An 18,507-nucleotide genomic window follows, 5' to 3' on the forward strand; every position below is an offset into this window, starting at 1 on the left:
GAACTATAGACATAACAACTTTGCTACTTTTTTTACCTTATGCAGATCCAAATGTTCCGACAAGCCAGTCTTACTCAGGTAGTTCCAATCGCAAACTGTACAGCGGAACACCAAGCGCTCCGGATCCGATTCCGGATGCTGTGGTTGCTCAGACGTTTCATCCAGAAACTCAACACAATAAACCTCGGAATCTTCATCAATATTCAGCAGAATCGTTTCCTGCTTAACCGAGACTTGCTGATTATGCGAGGGGCATTCGCAAATCTCTGCATCAGACTGTAAACAAACAGAAGCATTTTCAATAAGATTTTGTTTACCCCAAAAGCTTGTTACTCACCGCAATTGAATCAGAACTACCCTTGCTGCACATTCTACAAGACATTACTGCGTTTTAAAGGTAACACTTTGCAAACCAACAAAATTGATATAACTGAAACATTTACGAAAGTTCTCCTTCGATGTTTGTTTTGTTAAATTTTCCTTTTCCATGAAGCCACTGAAGATCTGTTGTGGGAGCGAAAGAGATCTCAAAACTAGAGATGTCACAAATTAATCGATTACTTCGACTAATCGATTCATCGTTGTGATAATCGATTAATAAAGAATCGATTACTTCTCAACAATTGGCGCTTGATGTTGCATGAAGAAGAAGAAGCAAAAAGATGATAATCGAAAAAATCTCTACGGCAAACCATATGAAGAAGTTTTTAAAACTCTTCTCAAATATTCTAAAAGCAGTTTAATTGAAAACGGTAAGCAGTACGGGGTTGGACTTTTCTTCTACTGTATAATAAACACAATATTTCTATTCGAAATTTTATTTTGTAATACACCACCCAATATTTTTTTTACACGGTATTCTTTAATTTCCCGGTTAACCTGATTTTTCACAGCTTTTCAAATACCACCTGAATTTTCTTTGATTTTTTGTGAATTTTTTCATGGGGTTAACTCATAGTTTCATCGACGCTAAGGGTCGTAATCAACTAAAACCTACCCGTGTAAAAAAAGATCTGGGTGTATAACACTTAAAACACAGTATAAGAAAAGTCCAACCCCGTACTGCTTACCGTTTTTGATTAAATTGCTTTTAGAATTTTTGAGAAGAGATTTAAAAACTTTCCGTATGTTTTGCCGTGCAGATTTTTTCGAATATCATCTTTCTGCTTCTTCTTCTTCATGCAACATCAAAGAGCCAATTTTACAACATCTTTACGATGTCACAATTTAATCGATTTCTTCGATCAATCGAGATTTTACGACATCTCTATTCACAACTGACAACACTATAAATAACACACTCAAACTAAATTAATCATAATAGTACACGGTAAAGCAATGAGACGTACACACGGTTAGATGACTTTACCCATTAATGGGTACTGTGTTATTGTTGATATTATTCCCACCGTGAAAAATTCACCCATTTTCTTCAAAAAGCGCCACTACTCATTAAAATGGGTAGTGGCACTTTTTCAAGAAAATGGGTGAATTTTTCACGGTGGGAATAATATCAACAATAACACAGTACCCATTAATGGGTAAAGTCATCTAACAGTGCACGGAGAAACACGTTAATGGGTACTTTTTCTTTGCTATCTCTTTCCCTTTGCTCACTCTGAGAAAAATCTATACTAAATAGATTAAAAGTCATTCTAAATGGCTATTCGCCTGGTTGACCCCGATTTAGTATAGGTTTCACATAGACGTGCTTAGTATAACTTTGAGTTATTATGCCAAAGTATACTTTCAGGCCACATTTTTCTTTACGTAGATGGATTCTGCAGTAGAATGTTTTGTTTTGCTTCGAAAAAAAAAGAAAAATTACGGTAGAAAATTATATTTATATTTTATTATTATCTTCATTTACTAGAAAACGTGACATGATTAGTTATTCACTATTATTGTCATCATAGGGTTCGATAATTAATACGCGATATGATAAAACAAATCACTCCTACTAGTGAGTCTCAACTTTTTGCACCACACATTTTATCATTCTGTAGCTGATAATATGCATTTTCCTGGTAAATGCCTGATTCTGGATAACCATGGTGAACATTTGACTCCTTTCTGTCGGTATCCTGCAGCATCGCTTGAGGTTCCATGCTTGATTCCATGATTGTAATCTTCCTGTAAGGTTGAATCAGATTTTATGAATTAAAATGTCGATTAAAATAATATGGAATGCATTTTGATGTGGTAGAAGACATACCATATCAGAATAAGGTGATCTCGTTGATTATACCCGCATAATTAAAAACGATTTACAGTACTCTTGTTACTGTTCATCTTCACTAAGGAATACTGTTACTAATTGTATAATAGTAGCTTTACAATATAACTATATGTTGAAGTAGAATAAATACTATACATCATGTTTAATCTACAATACCATATGCAATAATCTCATAATTCATTGTATATTTATACTACTTTATCTTCCATCCTTTCGATGAAAAACGATAATATACTGTGAAAGACTTATAACTGATAATATCAACAATATTAAATATTGCTGTGAAATAATTATGTATCATCTAAATTTAGCTTTGTTTCCTTGCTTTTCCGCACATATATTAGAAATAATATCCTCCAATGATACAAACGCGATAAACGTTATGATGAGTGGAGTGTTCAACTTTTTATATCCCGTAGAATCATTTTTCCGTGTTGTTGCCTTTGTTTTTGTTGTGAAAAAAAACTGGTTGACTAGAACCAGATTGATTTTGAATCGTTGTTTCTCCAGTTTTATTTAAATAATTTCTCGTGCTTAAAAACAGGGGTAAGTAATGAAATTTGCATATTGTGTTCAAATACTGTTGAATAATAAAATGTTTCAACAGTTCTCAACAGCTATTGCGGAAGAAAATGGAAGCAAATACCTTTTGGAGATCCGACCAAGGAACCGACTCAATTTTTCTTGGACATGATTTGGTAAGTATTTTTACATATATGAGATATACTCTTCATATTTAATATCCAGTGGTTGCTTTTCTGTGTATTCTGCAGGTCAGTATCGCATTCTCCTTCGATGCGGCTTCCCGGACCCGGATGCTCGAGAAAAGTCATAAAAGATGCAGAACTCGCTGATATAAATGTTAAATTATTCGTAAAATTAACATAATTTTTCACGGAAAACATGAATTCAATGTGGAAATATACAATGTGAGTGTAAAATACAAGTGTTTTCATTTAATATGTGGAGTAATTTACAAATGTTTCCTTCTGATGAAAGATATGGGATACGGTGCGTCATTTTTTTTCATATATCATTCTATGGTTAACAAATAATAACCCATACTGTTCTTATTTGAAACATGGATTATAAATGGACCATACCACATGATGTATCACGAAAATAATGTACTGAAAAATATCCTTTTTTATACAGTAATTATACTTAACCGCCTATTACTCATATGGTCGATTTACCAATAACATCAAACCATACGGTAAATACCATTTATGGAGAGGTTGGTGTATCTTAAATATGTACAATAAACAGAATAGTAGGGTCAAAGTTTGTTATAATCATGAATTATTTGAGAAATAATCCACTTACGGTTCATGATTATGCGGGATCCACTTACGGTTCATGATTATGCGGGTACTTTTCACTTTTAAAATAAGGGCTTCGACTTCCATTCCCATGTCCGGTAATCTGTCCAGCTTCTGGCTGCCATCTTCGGTGAATGGAGCGGCGAATTTAATACACCTCTAGACTTCGTCATTTATACGCCACTTCCGTATTGGATTGTAGATAAACCAAAATTATGGTTTCCAAGCTATCTGAAACCGTTTGCTTTCTGCATTCGGCAATCCTTGGGAACTATGAATAAGCAATTTAATATTTTTTCGCGATATTTCTCGCAATAGTCAGTTTGTGCGAAAAAAAATTGATATCACAATCACAAAGAATACGAAAACAAAATATTTAAGTGCAAATCATTCATAGAATAACTTTTAATGTTAGATAGTATACATTTTAGTCTATTGGTAGTTTAAAGTACAAAAATGCCAATATAGATTAAATTTTAATCTAACAAACAATTTCTTTATTTCTGAGTGCTCAAAACTTTATTGAGGACGACAATCCCGTTGTCCACATTTGTTTCGACCAAATCGCTGAACCCCTCGGTGAAATATACGTCAGAGCTGTCAGCAGCAACATCATTACTATGTAACAAAAACAAAAGCTATAAACACGCGGTAATAAATGTTTCTTTCCTTTTCATTATAAATCCTCGTTTTACATTTCTATTTCGGCGGATTCGAACCATTTCACTCATAAAACTTTACCCATTTTGGAAGAATAAGTAGATCTACACGGTTGAAAAACAGTACCTAATATTAGGTACTTTTCACTCAAATCGAGCGCCCAGTGTGGGAACACAAAATTAAGTATTTTTTTCTTGAAATTAAGTAAAATTCACTTAATACTAAATAAAATATACTTAATTTTAAATAGAAACTAACGAAAAGTTAGGTAAATTTCACTCAACTTTTGGGATGGGTTCAACGTCGGGTTCCCACGCTTTAATGCCCTTGTTGAGTGGTTTTGCTCTTCAAGTCGAGTCAAGTACGAGACACTGAAGACGGCCTTACATTTGAGGTCGAAATACGTATCTGTCAAGATACAATTAAGTGGTGGAATTCAATGGGATTGTATTAACTCGTCTTATGACAAGTGAAGACATTCCACTAAAAAGCTCAAAATAATTTTCTTATCTTCATTTTATGACAACAAAGGGAAGAGGGAGGGAGATGCAAAAGTAAAAAGTACCTAAAATTAGGTTCTTTTTTCTAACCGTGTACTTATTTAAATGAGTAAAATTATAGATATTGTGCTTCAAGTTGAAAACCGAAGTGAGCTCTCGCGACAATTGAGTTTTTCCTTATTTCCTGATGTCGCAACTGCATCGCGACTAGTGCGCATCTATGCCACCGTCGTGCGCCATGATGCGCACTAGTCGCGACAAAAGGAAACGTGAGAAAACTCGATTGTCGCGAGAGCTCACTTCGGTTTTCAACTGGAAGTACAATATTGAGATTCTCACGTCCGAATGTGTGAGTGGCGATAAAAGGAAAACAAACACTCCTAGATGGTGCAACTCAGCAAAGATTGGGTAAAAATAAGTATATTTCCATATATTTTTTGACTCTTTTGAAATCATTGTGATGACCCGATCATTTTTGAGGTTATGAGCAGAAGGAAAACAAACATGTTTTTACACATGACGAATTGCACATTAGTGTGCGAGCGCTAAACGTCACTCATCTCTATTCCACTATCTATCTATCTATCTATCTAACAACAAAATCTAGGGGGGGGGGCTAATTTTTGACGTAGGATTACGTCCTTTGCGAAGATATGGATGTAATTCTGTATATTCAAATTTGAGACCTTTACGGAAAGTACCTATTTTATAGATTTTGGTATCAATCGATTGACGAACTCTTTAACATTTTCCCCAACTATTAAAAACAATGGATTAGAATGCGCTGGCCGTCGCCGAAAGTAGCAGTACTCAAAAGAAATATCCACGCAATGCTCAGACTATCGTTTCGCTTCTATCAATGATTAGAAAAGCGCTTTGTGAAAAGAAAATCTGTTCTTAGGCGTCGATTGCGGTCTCGGGATATCAGTGGTGGTGCTGAACTTTTATTCTTAGCGTCTTAGCGGACAGCAGCAGCAGTGGATTTTTAACGCAAGGTTCGGATTAACGTTTGATTGCTGTGAGTGATTCGAAAGACGCATTGTTGATTGTAAATCGACTCTTTTCAGGACCAGCATTTTATGAGAAGAAAGGGTTGATAGCAAACAATATCGTTGGTTGCATTCCCGCGGTACTGGAGGGAGATTCCGTCAGTATCAGAATCACAAACGCTCGCCGGAGAGCAACGCTGCAGAAACGTTGGCGTCAATAGCAGTCAAGTGATATTTTTTTTTATAATTCAGATTTTATTTCTGTTTGTAATTGGAAAGAAACATTATCATAAACGAATCGGTGTTTCTTCGCTTGGCGATGCTGCAGAAGTTTTTTCCCCATAGATGGCGAGTCATCTGACGTTGATGTTAGAGTAGAAAAAAAAATATTCAAAATTCTTATTTTGCCTGTGATTGGAAAGGCGCATTGTCGGTTCATCTCAGAACCATCATTTCACAGGAGGTTGAGTGCGAATGACGAATTTTCTATCGTCAGATTCCAGAAAACTGTATGCGATTAGAAAGACATATGAGCTTAGTAAGAGAAATATGCCGATAAGCTAAGCATCCTGTGTTCCTTAAACATTTGTCCAACATTTTGTGCTGTGTCAATATTAAGACCATACAGACAGTTCAATATGCCACTAGAACTTTTTTAATCAATCAAAATTTTAGAAATTGTGTTTGTTTTCTTAGTCTGTTGCTTCTATTATTTATTCAATCAGCATTGCATCAGCATGGAACCACTGTTCCTACTCCAATTTCCTAAAGTAATGATATCTGGCGCTGGAGAATCAAGGGAACGTACTATTTTTCGTACACTCCTATCGTAGGATATAACAATTGTTCGAAGTTCGAAAATTTGTTAAAATAGATTCAATGTTTCGTAGAGAGAGAGATGTGAATGAAGAGAACTCATTCCTGGCAGTTACGCCTATATATAAAAGATATTTTAGTTACTAGATAAAGATTGTCGCTGTAGTCGCTGTCCGGAACATCTTTTGCTGGCGAGGATAGGGGAGCTAAATGTCAAAGAAGAAAAATCCATACGATTTGACAGGTATGTACCACACATGTTTCGGACAGCAGAACAAAGGGAACCGAAGCGACAATCTTTATCTAGTAACTAAAATATCTTTTCTATATATGATCAGAGAGCTAGATAAGTACAATATTCATGCAAAGTGGCAAAAAAAACTAGGGGGGGCTAATTTAGTTCTAGGTGGGGCTATAGCCCCAGATATAGTACATGCTGGTGGGCGGAACCGAGCGCGACAAGGCCCGTCTGGGAAGCAGTGTTACGATAGACGGGGATACCTTCGAGGTGGTCGAGGAATTCGTCTACCTCGGATCCTTGCTAAAGGCTGATAACAATGTCAGTTGTGAAATACGAAGGCGCATCATCTGTGGAAGTCGGGCCTACTACGGGCTCCAGAAGAAACTGCGGTTAAAAAAGATTCGCCACCGCACCAAATGTGTCATGTTTAAGACGCTTATAAGACCGGTTGTCCTCTACGGACATGAAACATGGACAATGGTCGAGGAGGACTTGCAAGCACTCGGAGTATTCGAGAGACGGGTGCTTAGGACCATCTTTGGCGGTGTGCAAGAAGACGGTGTGTGGCGGCGAAGAATGAACCATGAGCTCGCCCAGCTCTACGGCGAACCCAGTATCCAGAAGGTAACTAAAGCCGGAAGGGTACGATGGGCAGGGCATGTTGCAAGAATGCCGGACAGCAACCCTGCAAAGGTGGTGTTCGCTTCCGATCCGGCAGGTACGAGACGTCGTGGAGCTCAGCGAGCGAGATGGGCAGACCAGGTGCAAAACGACTTGGCGAACGTGGGGCGTATTCGAGGATGGAGAGATGCGGCCTCGAGCCGTGTATTGTGGCGTCAAATTGTTGATTCAGTGTTAGGGCCTGTTCAAATATTACGTAACGCGAAAAACGTTGTTTTTGAGAACCCCCCACCCCCTCGTAACAATTTGTAACAATTTTCAGAACTACCCCCACCCCTATGCGTAACGCGTAACAAATAGTTTTTTGAGAAAAAAAAAAGATTTTTGATAGGATTTAAAACACGTTACTATAAATTATTATGCATTGTATATTTTACGCTATTTTAAAGGAAATAAACATTTTTTAACATTTTTAATTTTTTTTTCGCTATGCAAATAATTTGTTACGCGTAACAATATTCCGAAGGACACCCACCCCCCATATTTTGCGTAACAAATCGTAACAAAAATTTAACAACCCCCCACCCCCTATTGCGTTACGTAATATTTGAACAGACCCTTATCTGTTAAGATGTAGACTAAAAAAATCAAAAAAAATGAATTGTACCCAAATCTAGGTAAATAGGATTTTACCATTTTCGGATCTGACAACATGAAAATCCCTCGGAAAACGGAAAGCTCCACGATAAAAATCCCTCGAAAAATCCATCCTTTTGAAATTACATTGAATGTGATTGAATGCAGCAAAAGTAAAGTAAAAGTTTCCGTCAGATGTTGCAACCAAATCGCTTGTGCGAGCGAATGATTTTTGAGAGCACTCGCTATTGAGGCCACCTTTACATCTCGGGAAAATTTTCCGCCGGATTTTAGTCCCCAGAAGGCCGCGATTTTGATTTTCAGGGTGTCGACTCAAATTTGAAAATAAAATTCCCTGACTTTCCCTGACTTTCCAGTAATTTCTCGAAAAATTCCAGGTATGATTTTTTTTCAAATTCTTAAGCATATGAAAATCCCAGCATGTCTAAATCCTTGAAGACCAAACGAGTTCCTGAGTTATTAGAAGCCTATTCACTTGTAGAAGCAGAACATTAAGGTTTTGTAATAAATGGTAGGTAATTCTGGTCGTTCACAAAGATCTTAGTAAATGCACAGAGCTCCCGAAAGGTTATTATAATTCAGCATTACACACATCTCTCCAAAATTGGCTCCAAATAATGTTATAAACTTTCTGGTGCCCTCATCAACCTTCGGGAATTCTCACGGTTTCTTCAGAATCGCAATATAGACCTCCACGGCTACTTTTTCAAATCGTTGAAATTTCATATTCTTTCTGGAAATTTATGTGAAATCTTGTACCTATCTTATCTTTTGACAAGACTTTGGAACTCTTTACAAACAATCGTGGGAGCTTATAGAAATCCTTTAAATTCCGTAAAAAAAATCCTTACGGATTTGCGGGTATTATCGGGAACGCCAAAAAACCTTCTCTGAAGCATACTTTCTGTGGGGTGTATGGATTTCTGATAATCATCATTTATTGCTTGCAATCTTACAGATATTCAAGAATTCAATTCCTACAATCTCACACAAATCCATTCAGCACTTACAATAAGTCCAGGAAAACTTTATAACCACAGCGATACTTTAAATATTTTGGTTTGAATATGCTCAGGTCCTTCGGAGGAGAAGTGGCATAACTAGCCTCAAATGCTAGGGTGAGCTACATATATTCCATTTATATTACCGAGTTTTAGTTATTTGCCAAAACTTCCAAAGTTGATCAATCGTTTTGGAATTACAACATTGTTTTTTTTTACAGGAAGTTCAAATACTATCAACTCGATGTTAGACTTTTTCAACAACTACACCAAGCGAACTCGAGGAAAAATGTTTGAAGATTCCTTGGAATATTTTTTGTATGAATCCCTCCACAAATACATTCTAATTTGAGTAAATACCATACAATCTATTAAGTTTTTTGAAAAAAAAACTACTGAACATTTTTTATTTTTCAGGGAGAGTTTTGAAGTAATTTGGAAAATTTTGAGAAAGAAATAATTATAATTATTTTCAGAAGACATTCCAAAGTACAAAGGATTCTGTTTTTAAACGATTTTTTGCTGGTAATTTTGATCGTACGAAGTGCCACCAGTCTTTGCATCATGTTCAAAAAATTCTAAATAATTCAAAGAAAAACCACATGATTATTATTATGCGTTAAACATTTAGGATGAATTAAAAATTGAGAAAATGTAAATCGTGTGAAAACAAAATCCAGTGTACCTCACTGAAGTAATTTCTGGACAAAATTCTCAAACATCAACCAGAATATTTCCTGATAAAATTGTTTTGTAAACATCAAAAGTAACGTTTAGTGATGAACTTATTTTATACATACAAAATCACTCTAATAAATCTACAAAAAATCAAAGCAGCGAATGTAATACTGAAACATTGCCGGTTTTTAATAATGTTTTAGGTTTAAAAAAATATAAGTAGGCAAAAAATATAGGTAGACTACATTTCGCTTGTAGAGTAAATATGCAAATAGTCGCAGTTTGAAAAGTTCACAACAAATATCTCACGGTTGCAAATATAATTGAACGTAGCATTGTCTTTGTCTTCTGTAGATAATACAAAGATTGTTGAAAAGTTTTGAAGAATTATTTTGAAACCGTCTGATTGATGTGATCTTCTTGATTCTGTCTATTTATATAAAATTACTTTAAATTTTCTAGGAGAGCGTCATGATTGTGGAGTATGGAGTAACGTTTTACCAACGCCACCTACTTACATGCGGTAGACCATATTATGCTTTTATCCACTATCATTCTCTCAACATGCTCAATAATTTGACCACCTAAGTGCCAATGTCTTTATAAGCCCAATATCAAATGGAAGTTCATGAAATGGTTTTTAAACCTTATCTGCAGAATCTTATTTGTGGTAATTTCAATCGTAGTATTCGACGTTTTCTTGAAATAAGCCTTAAAATATTAAATTTTTGGTTGCAAGTTGAAATTTGTTGATGATTGTTTGTTGAACGGTTCTGAACTATGGCCCATTTAGGCCTTTCGATTCAGTTTCGATTGCTTCCACTAGATAATTTTCATACATGTAGGTGATAAATTTACATCAAAAGATAATGAGATATTATTGGTTTTTCATTGGAGTCGATTACTTGCAATATAGTCAGCAATTTAAATTCATTGTGATGTATCGTATTTCCTACAATCACATCAACATAATTACATTATGACTAACTCTCTCGATTGATGATTAAATATTTAACCGAACTATTAGAACTTCTTTTGTTTGATGGGAAAATGACTTGCACGCCACTAATGAAGAAACTGCAAAAAAAAATAAAAATATGTATTTTTTTTTATTCATGTGATTTATTAAATTTAAATAATAAATTATAAGGGTGGACTTTTCATAACAGCTATTTGGATCAGTCCTGAACAGTGACCATTTGAGCAACCTCTGTTATTGATCTAAAATAGATTAATAGAGGCAAATTAGATTACCATGAGGAACATGGAATATGCCCGAAGTAGACTTTTAGTCTAGAGACTGCCAACGGGTCACACGAAAAAATAAAATATGCTTCATAGCTTGAATTGTTTTTAAATCAATATGAATTTTTATTATTACAGTTTTGTGATTTTTTTCCCTGACCTCAATCAAAATTCCCTGACTTTCCCTGACATTCCAGGTCCAAATTAAAATTCCCTGACTTTCCCTGACTTTCCAGGTTTTTCCAGGTAGTCGACACCCTGATTTTCCGTGCCCAAATCCCGAAAACTTCGCATATGTAAAAATATATGAGGAAAAAATCCGCGGACCGAATTCCCGAGGTATGAGACTACACATAGACCGGTCATCGGACTGGATATTCTGCATACCGTATCGAACGACAACGGCCAACGATGCATAAACTTTGCAGCCTCCCGCGGAATGGTAGTCCGAAGCACTTTCTTCCCCCACAAGAACATCCACAAAGCCACATTTAAATCACCTAATCAAGAAACGGAAAACCAAATCGAGCACGTTCTTATCGACGGTAAATTCTTCTCCGGCATCACGAACGTCCGCACTTACCGCAGTGCGAATATTGAATTCGACCACATTGCAGTATGTCTGCGCTCCAAACTCTCGACGGTGTGCAACACGCGTCGGTGTCGTCCGCCGCGGCTAAACATTGGGCGACTACAAGACGGTAGACTAGCCCAAGACTACGCGCAGAAGCTGGAAGTGGCACCATTGATTGGAAGCTCTGCATCCGCTGCACTAGGCACGGTGCCCCCGGACCTAAAAAGCGACTGGTATGACGATATAAACGGGCACAGAAAAGACAAAACTCGATTTACCGTAGGAAAAGGCGACAGCATGAAGATCGAGACCGTGAAAAGACGGAGCAACTGTACCGCGCTAATAACACACGTAAGTTCTATGAGAAGTTACGTGCCACAGCGTAAGGCCATAAACGGGAACCTTCTTACGAACGAGCGTAGGGTGATCCAAAGGTGGCGGCAGCACTACGAAGAACACCTGAATGGCGATGTGGCAGACAACGGTGGCGGTATGGTAATGAACCTAGGAGCGCGCGCGCGGGACATGCGAATTCTGGCTCCGAATCTCCAGGACGTCCAGGAGGAGATCGGCCGGCTGAAAACAACAACAAAGCCCCTGGAGTTGGCTAACTACCAGTAGAGCTATTAAAACACGATGGTGAGGCACTGGCTAGAGCGCTGCACTGGGTAATTACCAAGGTTTGGGAGGATGAGCCGCATATGATACAAAAGATCGGGACCAGCTATGGGAGCTAATGCACGAAAACGGATACGGTTGATCAAGGCGACGATGGATCGGATGATGTGCGTAGTTCGAGTTTCAGGGGCATTCTCGAGTCCCTTCGAAACGCGCAGAGGGTTACGGCAAGGTGCCTGCTATTCAACATAGCTTTGGAGGGAGTAATACGAAGGGCAGGGATTGACACGAGTGGTACGATTTTCACGAAGTTCGTTCAGCTATTTGGTTTCGCCGTCGACATTGATATTATGGCACGTAACTTTGATAAGATGGAGGAAGCCTACATCAGACTGAAAAGCGAAGCTAAATGGATTGGACTGGTCATCAACACGTCGAAGACGAAGTACATGATAGGAAGAGGCTGAAGACAGGGCAACGTAAGCCACCCACCACAAGTTTGTATTGGTGGTGACGAAATCGAGGTGGTCGAAGAATTCGTGTACTTGGGCTAACTGGTGACCGCCGATAACGATACCAGCAGGGAAATTCGGAGACGCATCATGGCAGGAAATCGTACGTACTTTGGACTCCGCAAAACGGATCGAATAGAGTTCTCCGCCGTACCAAACTGACTATCTACAAAGACCGGTAGTTCTCTACGGGCACGAAACCTAGACGATGGTATGAATACCACCAATGTGTTATTAATATAAAATTGTGGTAATGTTAGTGTTAATAGTTTCGTGTTAGATCAAATGATCTGTTAGATAAAGTTATAGAATTCTTCAAATGTTGCAGGTCATTCGAAAATCGTGGATTGAAAACAAAATTTTTTAAAAAGTTATCGTTGGAATTGGAATCGAGGATCCCTTTTTGATTTTTGATAAGGGTTTCAAAAGAAGATCATGATTGTTATTAAATACTTAATAAATTATAATACTTAAAAATAATAAGAGGTTCGCAGAGATTATGAATTCAAACCTTAAATAATGATATTATCGACAACTGATTCATTATGATAATTCTACCCTTATACCAGAACTTTCCACCGATGTTTTGGATATACGTACTCATTACTACATTACAGTAAACATATATGAATTCTATTAAGATTTTTTCCATATCATTCGACGTTTGTCCGTTTCGTTTTTGGTTGCAGATCAATCGATTCCCCCTCCATTTCTTGAACACGCTTCCTTCTTCGTCGTCCCTTTCTACTAGAACCGGTATCGTTCTCGTGAATCTTCAAGTGGCGCAAAAGTCTACACTTGACGAGAAAATCGGCCTCACAGATGTGACACTTGAACTTTCGTTCCGTGTGATATGTTCGCTTCAATAAAAAAAAATTAAAATCAAGTCTATGGTTAGCAGATGTGAATAGTGAATTGCACATTAATAATAATACTTACAATATGTCTTCTAAAATGTGCTTTCGTCGGAACAACTTGTTGACAAATTGGACATGTATGGGGCTGTAAGGAAACAACAAAATTCTTATCTTGAATCGAATACAAAAGCATGTGAATTCCACACTAATTGTATGTGAATTTTGTAAATTCTGGCTTCTTATCACCAGAGTTTTGAAAATCTATAATGGTGCTTATTTAATATATTTGGAAGAAAAATCAATAGCTAATTGATAAGTCACCATTCAAACTCCAAGCACTAATATTATTTTCGATTTAAAAAAATATATAGGATCATACCTTTTTATTTGATTCTGAAATGAGTTTTCTTTGTTTTTTGTTATTGTGGGCTCTAATATGTTTGTTAAGCGCACTTTTGATGTGATACCATTTCCCGCACTCGTGGCATTTGAAACGCGGCACCTGATGTTCCACCAACTGTAATGGTAAAATAAATGTGAAAATTAAGCTGAAGCTATAGCGATCGACCATTCGTTTTTTGAAATATATTTATTTTAAACAATAATATATGCTTTTCGCATAATGCTCGCTCATATTGAAACGCATAAGGTAAATGTCCAACAAATATCAGCTCATATCTATCTAATGGCACGTTTGGAACAAACGGAAACCACAACATGTCAAATGTTGGAAATCCTATTTTCCGCATTATGGCTGGTGACTTCAGCTGAAAAAAAGTTTTCTTTCTCAAAACAGGAGTTAGTAAACTGGCCAGTGGCCGGAGGATCAAGATAGAGAGCCAGAATTTCGGAACGGGATCAGTGTTACTTCTTAAGCGTTGAGTGCAAAGCTGGTGTGGGGTGGATTAGTGCAAGGAGGCGCATAGTACTTGGTGCCGTGTCGTCGTGTTGTGCGAGAGACTTCTACGGGAGGTAAGTGAACAACCTCTTTATTAACCTCATTCGCATTGTGGTGGGGACGCGTGGTGACTGAGCAAGGTTGGTGAATAAAATAGTGCGAGGCCAACAAAACGTTTCGAAAAGTAATCCAAGCAAGTGTATAGAAGCCATATTTAGCATTAAAAAAAGAGTCCCTTTCATCCATGTTGCAGTACGATTTCAATGGTCACCATCGTGCCAGTACACATACCTTCCCAACTGCAAAAATCTACCTCCGCTGACAAGCATCTTCGGTGACGTCGATGCATACCACCACTTTTGGGGTAGCTGCACGAATAACCTTAGAGGAAATGCAGTCTCCAACGCGGCTTCTCGATCAGGATTCACAGTACTGAACGATGGTTCTTCAACTTGCCTGAGCAGGCACGTGGGTTTAGCCATCGACGCCTCACTCGATCGTCAATCGGCTGCACTGAACCACGGGCGAGACCCCTAGAAGCATCGATCTTCCTGGTGCTTGACAGAACGCCCGTTTGAGGTAACTCGTAAGCACCGGTTTCTATATGGGCAAACGACCTGGAAATACTTCCAAGACGTAATCGAGGGTGAATAGTCAGACAGCCGCCAACAACGAGCATCGAATTAACGGACGCTATTCACCGGGTAGTCAACACCAGCATCCGCAAAACCAGACCAGCCCGACTCAAGGACGAAGACCCCTCCATTGGTGGAGCGGCACGACAAAGAGTGTAGTAAAAAAACGACGAGCCTTGAAAAAGGCTAAGGAACATCTTCCACCCAACAGCCCCGAGTTGGCTGATCTCCTTGTATCTCCACCCAGGGGGCGGAAGCGAAATGTTGGACAAATTTCCTGGACGGTATCAGCAGCAAAGCAATGAAGAAAAATGAACTGTGTCCAAAGGAAGCGTCGCGATCCATTTTAAGCACTGGCGGAGTTAAGCAGGAGCACGATGGGGCACGTGACCCACCAAATCGATTATATACGCCAAAATTGATCTGAGAAAAATAACTTTCCTTTTCTTAGAATTTCGATTAATCCTGGAGAAACTTCCGAAGTACCGAAGTAAAGCCCTACAAAATTCATGCACGGATTATTTCGGAAATCATGTTGGTAGATTTTTTCCAGAAATTTATTAAAGAATGAAATAGGCAATCTTGAACGAATAGACGAAGAGAATTTCGAAATAAATATTCGGAAGGAAGGGAATGTCCGAAGGTATTTCTAAATGAATTTTTGAAAAAATTCCTGAATGAAGTTCTGAATAAATTCCTAAGTGAAATTTCAAAGGAATTCCAAGAATTTCTTCCTAGAGTTATAGAAGGGATTTCTTGAGGAATTAATAGAAAGATTTGTTCGATAAGAACATGCAATTTCTTTTTTTTTTAAATGAAAGGTTCCTAATTTAATTTCTACAGGAATTCCTAAGGCAATTTTTGAAGAAATTCATGCATAAAAGTTTTCCTGAAATGCTTTCCGTTGGAATTTCCGACAGAATTTACAAAAGAATTGCCAAAGAAATTCCTAAAAGAATTTGTAAATGAATTCTTGAAGGAATCCCTAGAAAAATTTCCGTAGGAATTTCTAAAGGAATTTCCCAGGATACTTCGAGTGGTATTTTCGAAGACAAATCAAAAATAATTGGAATTTCGGAAATAAATTGGAGGATTCCATTGAATACCTCATAATATTCCTCATAATATTCCTTCGGAAATTCAAAGATTTCCGCAACTAGTATTTCATTACCATATATACGTTCAATCAGGTGAATATTATACCATTTCGATAACCTATTGTATAGAGTACTTTATGGTACAGAACACCAATCCGGTTGGTTTTCCAAGAAATCAAAACCATTACTTGAATAATTTTTGGGACTGTGGGGTAAAAGTACGCAGGAACCGGTGGGGCAAGAGTACGCATATGAATCTTCAAGTTATGATGTCAAACCCGTATCTCCGTCCGAAATAAGACTTCTTCCAAAGCGTAAAGATCCACAACTAAGAAAAAAGGGACAGAATTCGAAATTATCACAAGTTTTTAGGATAAGTTGAAGTAATTCGGTGTTAGAAAGGACTTAGCGAACAAAGCACTGAAGCGAAATAATGAAATTGTATTAGGACTTGTTGTACACCTAAACATAATACGAAAACACAATTTCATCTAAATGATAATTTCATTTAATCAAAAGAAACATTCATAAATTACGCAACGTTTAGCTGGGAGGGGTTGTGAGATGTGTGACGATCCATATAATTTTTAGAGGATTCATACAAATAGTGTAAGATAGGGGGGGGGGGGGGTGATGAAATAGCCAAATTTTACGTTACGTGATTGGTGGACTTTCTTTAAGGAAAATGCCTTTGTATACGCCACGCGAAACCTGATATATATTTTTACCTCTGTAGTTTTTTGGATATATAAAAAACAATGGTTTTTCGTATGAAAGTGCACATTTTTAGGACCCCCTCCCCCTTTAAGAGTTACGTAATCTTCAAAGATTCCCTAATATATGATCATTAAACATCAATAAAATGTTATTAACTCATATTTGTGTTAATATATACTTAAAGCACATGATTGGATAAATGCGTACTCTTACCCCACCCGATGCGCACTTTTACCCCACCGGTGGGGTAAGAGTGCGTTTTTCACTTGTCTTGCAATAAGGGTTCTACTAAAACGAATCTCAATAATTTCAAAAAAAAATTCCACTGGGTAACATAAAGGAAGAGTATATGAATCATCGACACTGATTTCATATGCAGAAGCTTGCTTCACAAGGGCCACATGATCGATTGAAAACTAAGTGCGTACTCTTGCCCCACTCTACTCTATGTTGAAGATTAGTACAGTTAAGAATTGATCCACAACTTTGTAGAATATCACAACCAGTCTTTTAAACGATGTTCTTTACTGACAATCACTGCAAGCGCATCGTGACATGTAGAAGCTGACACGAGAGTACCTTAGGTAAGCATGACACCCAGATTCACAACCACAAGCTGAGAGCCATAAAGAGCATCAGGTCGGTCAAATCAAATCGGTCAAACTACCGCAAAGCTGTCAAAAGTGCAGGTGAGCACCGTTATTGATTGATTTTGTTGTCGTTTGATTGGACTGACGTCGTTTTTGATTGATAAATCGGATAAATCAATAGTTAAATTAAGGGTTCATTCACAAATTACATAACGCTATAATGGATCATTTTCAGCCCCCACCCACCCTCTCGTAACGTATTTTGTATGGAACTTTCTTTTGAAAAGACTATCTTTTGAAAAAGGCTAAATTTTTTTTATTGATTTTTTCAAATGGATACAATCAAAAAACGACGCATCCTACAAAAAAATGTTGTGTGGGTGACTATCGCAAAGTCAGTCAAAGTTTCTAATAAAGATAACGAAAACAATTCAAATTGAGCCCCACACTGAAAAAAATCACTTTTAAAAGTTAAAACTCGATTTGCAAAAAAACGCTTTTTTTGATTTGTATGAAATTGTGCCTCACGATAGCTGATTATATTCCCTACCAACCGTCCATACATCGCAAACTGGGCACTTTGAAGGAAAAAAAGTTATTCTAACAAAACCTTTTTCTTGTCAAAATTATTTTCAGTGTATGTTTATCCGTTGCGATTAGTCTGGATCAAATTTGGAAAAACTATGTATGTACTTTTCTTTTTACAGCACCTCTTAAAATATTGCACAAAAAGTCAACATAAACAATAAGAACACTTAAATTCTATTTTGGCTTCATGCATTTTTATTACAGCAAAAATCCATTAATTTCCGCTAAGTGGATTATTCCATTGCTGACGAGCGTTGATTTCGAACCAAACACCGCATAGGTCAAGTGATCATCACGATAGTCAAGATGACACGGATATGACAACCACAACATCAGGAAAGTTTTCCTATCATTCATGCTGGTGATCACAGGCAGAAGAAGTGAAGACATGGTGAGTGACCAAGCGCTAGTTGCTAAAATGTCACTTTCATGGTGATCGTTACACCAAGCAT

General features: G+C 37.4%; 1 protein-coding gene and 1 long non-coding RNA gene across 2 annotated transcripts in view; one reads left to right on the forward strand and one right to left on the reverse strand.

The window, feature by feature from the left end:
* The window catches only part of LOC134223136 (uncharacterized), an 82,793-nt gene that overhangs the window by 41,989 nt on the left and 22,297 nt on the right, over positions 1-18,507 (reverse strand). Inside the window, exons 29-32 of the mRNA XM_062702275.1 lie at positions 13,910-14,047; positions 13,613-13,675; positions 13,336-13,533; positions 37-276 (exon numbers count right to left, since the gene is read on the reverse strand). Of these exons, the coding sequence (XP_062558259.1) occupies positions 37-276; positions 13,336-13,533; positions 13,613-13,675; positions 13,910-14,047 (639 nt within the window). The remainder of the gene's footprint in view (positions 1-36; positions 277-13,335; positions 13,534-13,612; positions 13,676-13,909; positions 14,048-18,507) is intronic.
* On the forward strand, positions 2,524-3,185 carry LOC134227403 (uncharacterized). The gene is made up of 3 exons (XR_009983668.1): positions 2,524-2,785; positions 2,847-2,937; positions 3,013-3,185. It is a non-coding gene; the product is annotated as an uncharacterized LOC134227403 (long non-coding RNA).

The sequence above is a fragment of the Armigeres subalbatus genome, chromosome 3 (genome assembly GCF_024139115.2).
Source record: "Armigeres subalbatus isolate Guangzhou_Male chromosome 3, GZ_Asu_2, whole genome shotgun sequence".
NCBI lineage: Eukaryota > Metazoa > Arthropoda > Insecta > Diptera > Culicidae > Armigeres > Armigeres subalbatus.